Genomic DNA, 13,000 nt, shown 5'->3' with positions numbered 1-13,000 from the left:
ACAATGTTTTACATTCACTCATGCTAGTTTGTAGTCCACCTTTTGTATGAACAATGTTTTACATTCACTCATGTCAGTTTCTAGCCCACCTTTTGCATGTACAATGTTTTACATTTACTCATGCTAGTTTGTAGTCCACCTTTTGCATGTACAATGTTTTACATTCACTCATGTCAGTTTCTAGCCCACCTTTTGCATGTACAATGTTTTACATTCACTCATGTCAGTTTCTAGCCCACCTTTTGCATGTACAATGTTTTACATTTACTCATGCTAGTTTGTAGTCCACCTTTTGCATGTACAATGTTTTACATTCACTCATGTCAGTTTCTAGCCCACCTTTTGCATGTACAATGTTTTACATTCACTCATGCTAGTTTGTAGTCCACCTTTTGCATGTACAATGTTTTACATTCACTCATGCTAGTTTGTAGTCCACCTTTTGCATGTACAATGTTTTACATTCACTCATGTCAGTTTGTAGTCCACCTTTTGCATGTACAATGTTTTACATTCACTCATGTCAGTTTGTAGTCCACCTTTTGCATGTACAATGTTTTACATTCACTCATGCTAGTTTGTAGTCCACCTTTTGCATGTACATTGTTTTACATTCACTCATGCTAGTTTGTAGTCCACCTTTTGCATGTACATTGTTTTACATTCACTCATGCTAGTTGTAGTCCACCTTTTGCATGTACAATGTTTTACATTCACTCATGTTAGTTTCTAGCCCACCTTTTGCATGTACAATGTTTTACATTCACACATGCTAGTTTGTAGTCCACCTTTTGCATGTACATTGTTTTACATTCACTCATGCTAGTTTGTAGTCCACCTTTTGCATGTACAATGTTTTACATTCACTCATGCTAGTTTGTAGTCCACCTTTTGCATGTACATTGTTTTACATTCACTCATGCTAGTTTGTAGTCCACCTTTTGCATGTACATTGTTTTACATTCACTCATGCTAGTTGTAGTCCAGCTTTTGCATGTACAATGTTTTACATTCACACATGCTAGTTTGTAGCCCACCTTTTGCATGTACATTGTTTTACATTCACTCATGCTAGTTTGTAGTCCACCTTTTGCATGTACAATGTTTTACATTCACTCATGCTAGTTTGTAGCCCACCTTTTGCATGTACATTGTTTTACACTCACTCATGCTAGTTTCTAGCCCACCTTTTGCATGTACAATGTTTTACATTCACTCATGCTAGTTTGTAGTCCACCTTTTGCATGTACATTGTTTTACATTCACTCATGCTAGTTTGTAGTCCACCTTTTGCATGTACAATGTTTTACATTCACTCATGTTAGTTTCTAGCCCACCTTTGGCATGTACAATGTTTTACATTCACACATGCTAGTTTGTAGCCCACCTTTTGCATGTACAATGTTTCACATTCACTCATGCTAGTTTGTAGTCCACCTTTTGTATGTACAATGTTTTACATTCACTCATGCTAGTTTGTAGTCCACCTTTTGCATGTACATTGTTTTACATTCACTCATGCTAGTTTGTAGTCCACCTTTTGCATGTACAATGTTTTACATTCACTCATGTCAGTTTCTAGCCCACCTTTTGCATGTACAATGTTTTACATTCACTCATGTCTGTTTCCAGCCCACCTTTTGCATGTACAATGTTTTACATTCACTCATGTCAGTTTCCAGCCCACCTTTTGCATGTACAATGTTTTACATTCACTCATGCTAGTTTGTAATCCACCTTTTGTATGTACAATGTTTTACATTCACTCATGCTAGTTTCTAGTCCACCTTTTGCATGTACAATGTTTTACATTCACTCATGTCAGTTTCGAGCCCACCTTTTGCATGTACAATGTTTTACATTCACTCATGCTAGTTTGTAGCCCACATTTTGCATGTACAATGTTTTACATTCACTCATGTTAGTTTGTAGTCCACCTTTTGCATGTACAATGTTTTACATTCACTCATGTCAGTTTCTAGCCCACCTTTTGCATGTACAATGTTTTACATTCACTCATGCTAGTTTGTAGTCCACCTTTTGCATGTACAATGTTTTACATTCACTCATGTCAGTTTCCAGCCCACCTTTTGCATGTATGTTTTACATTCACTCATGCTAGTTTGTAGTCCACCTTTTGCATGTACAATGTTTTACATTCACTCATGTCAGTTTCTAGCCCACCTTTTGCATGTACAATGTTTTACATTCACTCATGTCAGTTTCTAGCCCACCTTTTGCATGTACATTGTTTTACATTCACTCATGCTAGTTTGTAGTCCACCTTTTGCATGTACAATGTTTTACATTCACTCATGCTAGTTTGTAGTCCACCTTTTGCATGTACATTGTTTTACATTCACTCATGTCAGTTTCTAGCCCACCTTTTGCATGTACACTGTTTTACATTCACTCATGTCAGTTTCCAGCCCACCTTTTGCATGTACAATGTTTTACATTCACTCATGCTAGTTTGTAGTCCACCGTTTGCATGTACAATGTTTTACATTCACTCATGTCAGTTTCTAGCCCACCTTTTGCATGTACATTGTTTTACATTCACTCATGTCAGTTTCTAGCCCACTTTTGCATGTATAATGTTTTACATTCACTCATGCTAGTTTGTATTCTACCTTTTGCATGTACAATGTTTCTAGCCCACAGATTGGACAGACTGTTTGGGGTCCATCATTTCAACTTGGTATCCAGTGTTTGCTGCCAAGATCTTGTGTGAAAAGTGATACAGGCTACAACCATCATTCTGTGAGACTTGTATGAACTGCTCGGCGATCTCATGCTTTCAGCGGTGCCCTCCAGAATACTTGCGTTCCTTTGCAAGCAAGACTCCTGTATTACTTTGTTGTTGTGTTGTAGAAGCCATTGATTGTCGTCCCTTATTTTAGTGACTCTTTTCATTGTATTTATCTGTGCTTTATATCTTGTAATTATTTTGAGAGGTATTAAAGCCAGGAGCTTTAACTCAATATTTTGGTGTATGTGTATTTCATTTCCAGTACTATTGTCTTGTCTACACCATACTAGCAGTAAAAGAACCCCCTGTGCGGTGTAAGCAGGCCTTACACTATGACAATGTTCAATCAACTGCACACACTATCACAGCACTTGTGTTAACAATTTTAATTTCACTCAGTGCAAGGTTTAAATCCTAACAAATACATCAACTTTACATACATACATCCAAGTAATCCATAATGAATGAAAATTGTACAGTTTTTTAATTCTTTATATTTCCCATGACTCCATCCATTTCAGACTTGCCATTGTACTGTTAATATTATCAGACATTGGACCATGCATTCCATAGGATAAAGGGCAAAACAAATAAAAGCTGAAAAAAAACATAATGTAAAAATTATAATTTTTTTCTTAGTCATGAATACAAGGTATCGTTTTGGAAGAATAAATTTATAGGTAAACTTGTTAATGTTTTTGACATGATTCTGGTATGATATCTGTTTATTATGTAAGGAACAATCATAGCAATATTACTCATGTATTTGTAGGCCATCTTGGACAATAACAAAAATAACCCTTGAATTTCTTATCTGATTCACAATTACATTTGTTGTGGTGCTTTGCAAGGTTAGCGCTCTTCTATGAAAAAATCGTTGAAATAGTTTCATTGTCATCAGTCCTTAACCATTGTAATTTGGTAGATTTTATTCAAAATATAATGGTTTACATGTGCACAGAGAATGTTTTTTTCATTTTATGTCTAGAACACATTTTAAGATAAACTTAAGAGAAACTTAATACAATAATATTATATAATATATGATTTTGATATCAAAGATGGAATATATATTGGAAAACATCAATATGAAAATGGCTGACATACATGTGTAAGTTTATATTAGCAATCAGTGAATCATGGTGACAGACTGAATGTCTAATAAGATCATGTCCAGTGAATCAATTATTTATGGTGTTAGATTTAGTGTGTGTAATTAAATCAAAATATGTCAATTTAACATGTCAGTATGTTTGTCTGAATTTTCTGATCAATCAGCCATAAGTTTGAGATTTCTGATAAGTTGTTTTACAAGACAAATTAATTTACGAATTTTGTCTAGTCACATAGATACATGTGATATCCTTTTTAGCAACAAGTGAACCAATTAGTCTTGTGATGTAGAAATCTGCTTAATGGCTTTGAATGACAAGTAACCTAATCAAGTAAATGTGGTAATGAATAAAGATTGCCATGACAATGTTTGACAATGTTTGAGACATAGTTAAAGACACATGAAAATAAAACCCATAAGACAACCAGTCACATTCGGAATCAAATCACACAAAAAATCAACCCTAATGCATGATTTTTGAATAATATAGACTCAGGCACGTCTGAGAAATGTTTGATTTATTGGTATATGATATAGTGTTTTTGGCCATTTTGAAACAAGTTATGGAACCCAAAAAATAAGATGTTCCTACTTATAAAATACTATTCTACAAATGTAGGAGAATACAATTTACAGTTTTTGTATATCACTTTTCTATCGCCAATATTATGTAGTCTGCCATCTCGATTCTCCAGCAAAGGACTGTGGGTAAAGTGTGACATCATATCCACTGTTGTGAAAAATTGAGAAAATGCTTTCATCCATGAGAAATACTGATGCGAATTTGTTCAAATTTTCAGGGGTGTATATAACTCAAGTATATCATTATAGTAATGGAAATTAGAATGTTATAAATGCACATAAAGAGAAGATATTGCCACAAACATAAATAAAATAAACATAGCAAAACTGTTGAAACTTTGCCCACAAGGGAATAGTTGATACAACTGGTTAAGTTGATACCAAGAATTGGCTAAATTCTTGAAATAGTGAAATTTTATAACATAATTTTCATTTCTTACTACCAAATATCACTCAAAGCTATAAATTTGTGAAAGGGGTGTTGATTATGTGATGTGACCTCATTGCATTTGTCTCCTTCTCTAAATGTTCTATATTTTTCCTCTTTAATCTCATCGCATTCTCCTTCTCTAATTTTCCTCTTTAATCTCATTGCATTTTTCTCCTTTTCCAATTGTTCTATATTTTCCCTACTTAATCTCCTTGAATATCTTTCCTTCTCCAGTTGTGAGATATTTTTTTTCTTGACTCTGATTGACAATAACCTTGGTTTTTACGTTTAGCACCAGGGAGTTCATTTATAACAACTATCCAATCAGTACTCACAATATTCTTTTGATACAGGTGAAACTGATTTAGTAATTGCATTACATTTGAAGATATTTCACTTTGATTCATTAGTCTGTTAAGTTTGTTCATTAATTGATCCATAAGATTATCAATTTTATGGGTAACAACATTCTACATGATTACCTGACTGAGGAAATACTTCACTACTTACTTCAAGGTTTTGTTGTTTACTGTACTGTTGAGGCTGTGACTAGCATGCTCATTTTTCCTACATGTACAGTATTTACGATTTTGTTCGCGTTTTAGTCTAAAACTTTTCTTAGGTTGAGGCATTCTAAATAATGATAATATTGGAATGACACTTATATAATTGTGAAAAGTTAACTCAATAGTCTGAATATTTTCTAATAATAAACTCCAGATGGCCCTCATTATAATAAAATGGAAAAACATATTCAAGTCACACAATGGAAATGAAATGATACACATAGTACAAAATTAACCCAATGCAGGTTAATTGAGAAGATTACTGCTCAAAGTATAAACTGACAAATGTGTTTGAAAATAAACTTTGAACACATCTAATTACCATACAGTGACTTCACACAAAGGTCAAATATTAACTAGAGTAAAAACAAAGGCATTTCTCTATAATGAACTTCAGATGGCACTGGTTCCAATAAGATGAAAATGTATACATAATCACACAACAATGGAAAATTCTGAAAATTCTACACCATAGATTTTCTCGTTAAATCCTGATACAGATTAAGAGGATTGAATTTCAAAACACTAAAATTACTTTCTTTAACTGAACAAAGCTTTCACAACAATTATGTTTTAACTGAAAAAATAATTACTACATATCATTAATTATGCATGTAAAGTGCACCAATATTGAACTTGGTTATCCTTACACCTTTGTTTATAACATATGTAACTTTGAAATCGATTAGGTAAAAATTACTTGAGTTATCGCACCCACAAGAGACAACCAATCAGTAGCCCGCTCGTATTAATTATGCAAGCAAAATTGACCAACAGTGAACTTGGCCATCTTTGCATGTTTATTTATAACATACATAAATTTGAAACCGATCGTGTAAAAATTACTTGAGTTATCACACCCACAAGTCACACCAACAACAACTACAATGACGCCATCTTCCCCTAACTATACCTTCCCACACTACACTACATACAGGAAAGGCAAAAATCATTGTTTTAGTCGTTAAAAATAGAATTACACTTTTTAGTCCCCTTTTTGTGGTCGACAGGTTATATATCACCTACATAACCTACTCACATCCGTAAATTGTATACAATATAAGGAAATTTGAGCATTTGGTAGAAAAACACAAAAATTAATATTTTCAGTACTGTTTCCATGACAACTATTTGATTTGCATGATTTGCACCAGAATATGTATGCTACCATATTCTAAACTTTCAGCCAATTTGAAGTTCAACTTTTGAAGTTATAGATGAAATCATTTTCTCAATTTCTGACAACAGGATATGATGTCATACTTCACCCATAATCCTTTGCTGAAGAATCAAGACATAATACTGGTGATATTTGAATATCTAGAGAATGAAAAGTTATATAAATAAACTGTAAACTGCATGTCCTTACATTTGCGAGCTCTTTTATCGGAGATTATTATGTTGTTATTATTATGTTGTTAGCCTTGACTTCTTTTTTAACATATATTGATGGTTGATAGCAAAAGTTCAGCTGGATTTTTAATTTGGAGAGTGAATGTCACAGAATGGGGAAATTGACATGTACATGGTAAGATCTAAGTAAGCTCACCCATTAAATAATTCACTAACTTACCTGAAGAAAATAGCAAAAATTATTCCCATAAAAGATACTTTATAAACAGGACATTTAAAATACCAATCAAGTCGATATAAAATATGGTCAATCAATATACCTATAGATATGAAAAGATAGAATTATCAATGTATTAAAATGACAGATGGTGAATGCAGACTTCTCACTGTCAAAGTAGTCTCATTAAATGAATCTACACTCCCAGATTTCAGATTATCCAATAGTCATTCATTCACATATTATCCAATAGTCATTCATTCACATATTATCCAATAGTACTCCATTCACATATTATCCAATAGTCATTCATTCACATATTATCCAATAGTCATTCATTCACATATTATCCAATAGTAATTCATTCACATATTATCCGATATTCTCGTTCACATTTTATCCAATAGTTTTCCATTCACATAATATCCAATAGTCCTCCATTCACATAATATCCAATAGTCATTCATTCACATATTATCCAATAGTCATTCATTCACATATTATCCAATAGTCATTCATTCACATATTATCCAATAGTCATTCATTCACATATTATCCAATAGTCATCCATTCACTTATTATCCAATAGTCATTCATTCACATATTTTCCAATAGTCCTCCATTCACATATTATCCAATAGTCATTCATTCACATATTATCCAATAGTCATTCATTCACATATTATCCAATAGTCATTCATTCACATATTATCCAATAGTCCTCCATTCACTTATTATCCAATAGTACTCCATTCACATATTATCCAATAGTCATCCATTCACATATTATCCAATAGTCATCCATTCACATATTATCCAATAGTCATCCATTCACTTATTATCCAATAGTCATTCATTCACATATTTTCCAATAGTCCTCCATTCACATATTATCCAATAGTCATTCATTCACATATTATCCAATAGTCATTCATTCACATATTATCCAATAGTCATTCATTCACATATTATCCAATAGTCATTCATTCACATATTATCCAATAGTCATTCATTCACATATTATCCAATAGTCATTCATTCACATATTATCCAATAGTCATTGATTCACATATTATCCAATAGTCATTCATTCACATATTATCCAATAGTCATTCATTCATATATTATCCAATAGTCCTCCATTCACTTATTATCCAATAGTCATTCATTCACATATTATCCAATAGTCCTCCATTCACTTATTATCCAATAGTCATTCATTCACATATTATCCAATAGTCCTCCATTCACTTATTATCCAATAGTCATTCATTCACATATTATCCAATAGTCCTCCATTCACTTATTATCCAATAGTCATTCATTCACATATTATACAATAGTCCTTCATACACATATTATCCAATAGTCATTCATTCACAAATTATCCAATAGTTATTCATTCACATATTATACAATAGTCCTCCATTCACATATTATCCAATAGTCATTCTTTCACATATTATACAAGAGTCCTCCATTCACATATTATCCAATAGTCATTCATTCACATATTATCCAATAGACATTCATTCATATATTATCCAATAGTCATTCATTCACATATTATCCAATAGTCATTCATTCACATATTATCCAATAGTAATTCATTCACATATTATCCGATATTCTCGTTCACATTTTATCCAATAGTTTTCCATTCACATAATATCCAATAGTCCTCCATTCACATAATATCCAATAGTCATTCATTCACATATTATCCAATAGTCATTCATTCACATATTATCCAATAGTCATTCATTCACATATTATCCAACAGTCATTCATTCACATATTATCCAATAGTCATCCATTCACTTATTATCCAATAGTCATTCATTCACATATTTTCCAATAGTCCTCCATTCACATATTATCCAATAGTCATTCATTCACATATTATCCAATAGTCATTCATTCACATATTATCCAATAGTCATTCATTCACATATTATCCAATAGTCCTCCATTCACTTATTATCCAATAGTCATTCATTCACATATTATCCAATAGTCCCCTATTCACTTATTATCCAATAGTCATTCATTCACATATCCAATAGTCCTCCATTCACATATTATCCAATAGTCATTCATTCACATATTATCCAATAGTCATTCATTCACATATTATCAAACAGTCATTCATTCACATATTATCCAATAGTCATTCATTCATTCATATATTATCCAATAGTCATTCATTCACATATTATCCAATAGTCCTCCATTCACTTATTATCCAATAGTCATTCATTCACATATTATCCAATAGTCCCCTATTCACTTATTATCCAATAGTCATTCATTCACATATCCAATAGTCCTCCATTCACATATTATCCAATAGTCATTCATTCACATATTATCCAATAGTCATTCATTCACATATTATCCAATAGTCCTCCATTCACTTATTATCCAATAGTCATTCATTCACATATTATCCAATAGTCCCCTATTCAGTTATTATCCAATAGTCATTCATTCACATATCCAATAGTCCTCCATTCACATATTATCCAATAGTCATTCATTCACATATTATCCAATAGTCATTCATTCACATATTATCAAACAGTCATTCATTCACATATTATCCAATAGTCCTTCATTCACATATTATCCAATAGTCATTCATTCACATATTATCCAATAGTCCTTCATTCACATATTATCCAATAGTCATTCATTCACATATTATCCAATAGTAATTCATTCACATATTATCTGATATTCTCGTTCACATTTTATCCAATAGTTCTCCATTCACATAATATCCAATAGTCCTCCATTCACATAATATCCAATAGTCATTCATTCACATATTATCCAATACTTATTCATTCACATATTATACAATAGTCATTCATTCACATATTATCCAATAGTCATCCATTCACATATTATCCAATAGTCCTCCATTCACATATTATCCAATAGTCCTCCATTCACATATTACCCAATAGTCCTCAATTAACATATTACCCAATAGTCTCATTCACATATTATCCAATAGTCATTCACTCACACATTACCCAATAGTCATTCATTCACATATAATCCAATAGTCCTCCATTCACATATTATCCAATAGTCATTCATTCACATATTATCCAATAGTCTTTCATTCACATATTATACAATAGTCATTCATTCACATATTACCCAATAGTCCTCAATTAACATAATATCCAATAGTCATTCATTCACATATTATCCAATAGTCATTCATTCACATATTATCCAATAGTCATTCATTCACATATTATCCAATAGTCATCCATTCACATATTATCCAATAGTCCTCCATTCACATATTATCCAATAGTCCTCCATTCACATATTACCCAATAGTCCTCAATTAACATAATATCCAATAGTCATTCATTCACATATTATCCAATAGTCATTCATTCACATATTATCCAATAGTCATTCATTCACATATTACCCAATAGTCGCGTTCATATATTATGCAATAGTCCTCCATTGACATGATACCCAATAGTCATTCATTCACATATTATCCAATAGTCATTCATTCACATATTATCCAATAGTCATCCATTCACATATTATCCAATAGTCCTCCATTCACATATTACCCAATAGTCCTCAATTAACATAATATCCAATAGTCATTCATTCACATATTATCCAATAGTCATTCATTCACATATTATCCAATAGTCATCCATTCACTTATTATCCAATAGTCATTCATTCACATATTTTCCAATAGTCATTCATTCACATATTTTCCAATAGTCCTCCATTCACATATTATCCAATAGTCCTCCATTCACATATTAGCCAATAGTCCTCCATTCACATATTATCCAATAGTTATTCATTCACATATTATCCAATAGTCACCCATTCACTTATTATCCAATAGTCATCCATTCACTTATTATCCAATAGTCCTCTATTCACATATTATCCAATAGTCATCCATTCACATATTATACAATAGTCATCCATTCACATATTAGCCAATAATCCTCCATTCACATATTATCCAATAGTCATTCATTCACACATTATCCAATAGTCCTCCATTCACATATTATCCAATAGTAATTCATTCACATATTATCCAATAGTCCTCCATTCACATATTATACAATAGTCATCCATTCACATATTAGCCAATAATCCTCCATTCACATATTATCCAATAGTCCTCCATTCACATATTATCCAATAGTCACCCATTCACTTATTATCCAATAGTCATCCATTCACTTATTATCCAATAGTCCTCTATTCACATATTATCCAATAGTCATCCATTCACATATTATACAATAGTCATCCATTCACATATTAGCCAATAATCCTCCATTCACATATTATCCAATAGTCATTCATTCACATATTATCCAATAGTCCTCCATTCACATATTATCCAATAGTCATCCATTCACATATTGTACAATAGTCATCCATTCACATATTAGCCAATAATCCTCCATTCACATATTATCCAAGAGTAATTCATTCACATATTATCCAATAGTCCTCCATTCACATATTATACAATAGTCATCCATTCACATATTAGCCAATAATCCTCCATTCACATATTATCCAATAGTCCTCCATTCACATATTATCCAATAGTCATCCATTCACATAATATACAATAGTCATCCATTCACATATTAGCCAATAATCCTCCATTCACATATTATCCAATAATCATTCATTCACATTTATTCACTCATTGTGTGTTCCATACCTGACAACATACTGCTATAAAGCATTGCTGGAAAATAATGATGGAAATACAGAACTCTGCGCATCAAATAAAAAGGAAAATAATGTAGTGCCCAACCACATAAAAACCAATTACATGAGAAGAGGAATTTTTCTTTCAAGCCTGTAAATAAAATCATAAAATTATTTGTAGATGATCACATACAATGCTGCGACATTATAATTAATTCGTTGTATTAGTGACCTACACATTGCACACATTATTCACACAAACAGATAAAAAATATAAATATGATAACCATCTGCCATTTTGAATCTGATCTGATAAACAAAATGATTTGTACCAAGATCCCATAATGTCCAATGTATGTACCAAGTTTGAACAGAATCCATCTATAATTGGCTGAGATCTGGTTTGGGAATTGCAGAAATTTTGAGGAATTTTAACTCAGCCATCTTAAATCAGATCATGAAGAGAATGGATGTGCATGTGTATCGTATAAAAAGTTTTAATGTTATGGGCATGCACAAAAGGTCACTGTGTCCAAACGACTAATTATTGTTGAGCACTTAAACATTTAATTGCACTTTCTACCTTTGAAAAATATGAAAACAGTTGTACAGATATTTAGTGGCTTGAATTCTTCAGTCAATTTAATAGAGTAGTTTCTGCCTTGAAATAATCATTGCATTATTTATTCACTTGGTTTTAATTATGCTATTTTCACTGTAACAGCTGCTAAATTAAACCCATGTGAATGTATAAAATAAGAATAGAACTCATGGTTTCATTGGCTAATGCGTTAATTTAAAACTCAGTTAATATGCTGAAAACGATGAAATTAAATGCAGTGAAAATAAATGGTTTTATAGTAGTGACTATTAGTAGTTTTAGAGGACGCCATCTCATCTCAAGAATGGTCATAATAAGTACAAGTAAACAAATTTTAATGAAACTCACTTTCTATGCTGAGTTTCTCTGTTACATCTCTTTTTGCAATAACAGCATACATACAAGCTAATAGAATGTATACACATAGACAAAACAAGTTAGCCAACCAAATTACAGGATTTCCCAATAAATACACTCTGTAATCAGTTTCATTCACACCAGAAAATCGTTGACCCTGCAACAAAAACAAACAATTCACATATATATATATTTTTTTATCTACTTAAAAATCCTACATAAAAATAACTCCACAGGATTATTTTGCAATAAAGTGAACTCCAGGATATTTAACAAGACAATTTGTTT

The 13,000-nt window shown here is 31.8% G+C and overlaps 1 protein-coding gene across 1 annotated transcript; it reads right to left on the bottom strand.

The window, feature by feature from the left end:
- Positions 1 to 3,123: 3,123 nt before the first annotated feature.
- Positions 3,124 to 12,864, bottom strand: LOC100375704 (protein O-mannosyl-transferase 2-like). Its single transcript, XM_006826060.2, has 4 exons — positions 12,704 to 12,864; positions 11,765 to 11,905; positions 7,018 to 7,117; positions 3,124 to 3,349 (listed from the first exon to the last, which is right to left on the bottom strand). Exons 1-4 carry the CDS (start codon positions 12,753 to 12,755, stop codon positions 3,244 to 3,246), a joined length of 399 nt encoding a protein of 132 aa, XP_006826123.1. The 5' UTR covers positions 12,756 to 12,864; the 3' UTR covers positions 3,124 to 3,243.
- Positions 12,865 to 13,000: the final 136 nt, after the last annotated feature.

The sequence above is a fragment of the Saccoglossus kowalevskii genome, unplaced genomic scaffold (genome assembly GCF_978046115.1).
Source record: "Saccoglossus kowalevskii unplaced genomic scaffold, keSacKowa6.1 SCAFFOLD_511, whole genome shotgun sequence".
Taxonomy (NCBI): Eukaryota; Metazoa; Hemichordata; class Enteropneusta; family Harrimaniidae; genus Saccoglossus; species Saccoglossus kowalevskii.
Note: the sequence above shows the minus strand (reverse complement) of the source record. Positions and strands in the feature narration are given on the sequence as shown.

Bases quoted from the DNA above. Each gene is read 5' to 3' on its own strand.
- LOC100375704 (XM_006826060.2), bottom strand. From the start codon at position 12,755: ATGTATGCTGTTATTGCAAAAAGAGATGTAACAGAGAAACTCAGCATA. The intron at 11,906-12,703 runs GTGAGTTTCATT...TTTTATTTACAG, and splicing joins AGAGAAACTCAGCATAGAAA to GCTTGAAAGAAAAATTCCTC. The intron at 7,118-11,764 runs GTATGGAACACA...TCATATCTATAG, and splicing joins TTATAGCAGTATGTTGTCAG to GTATATTGATTGACCATATT.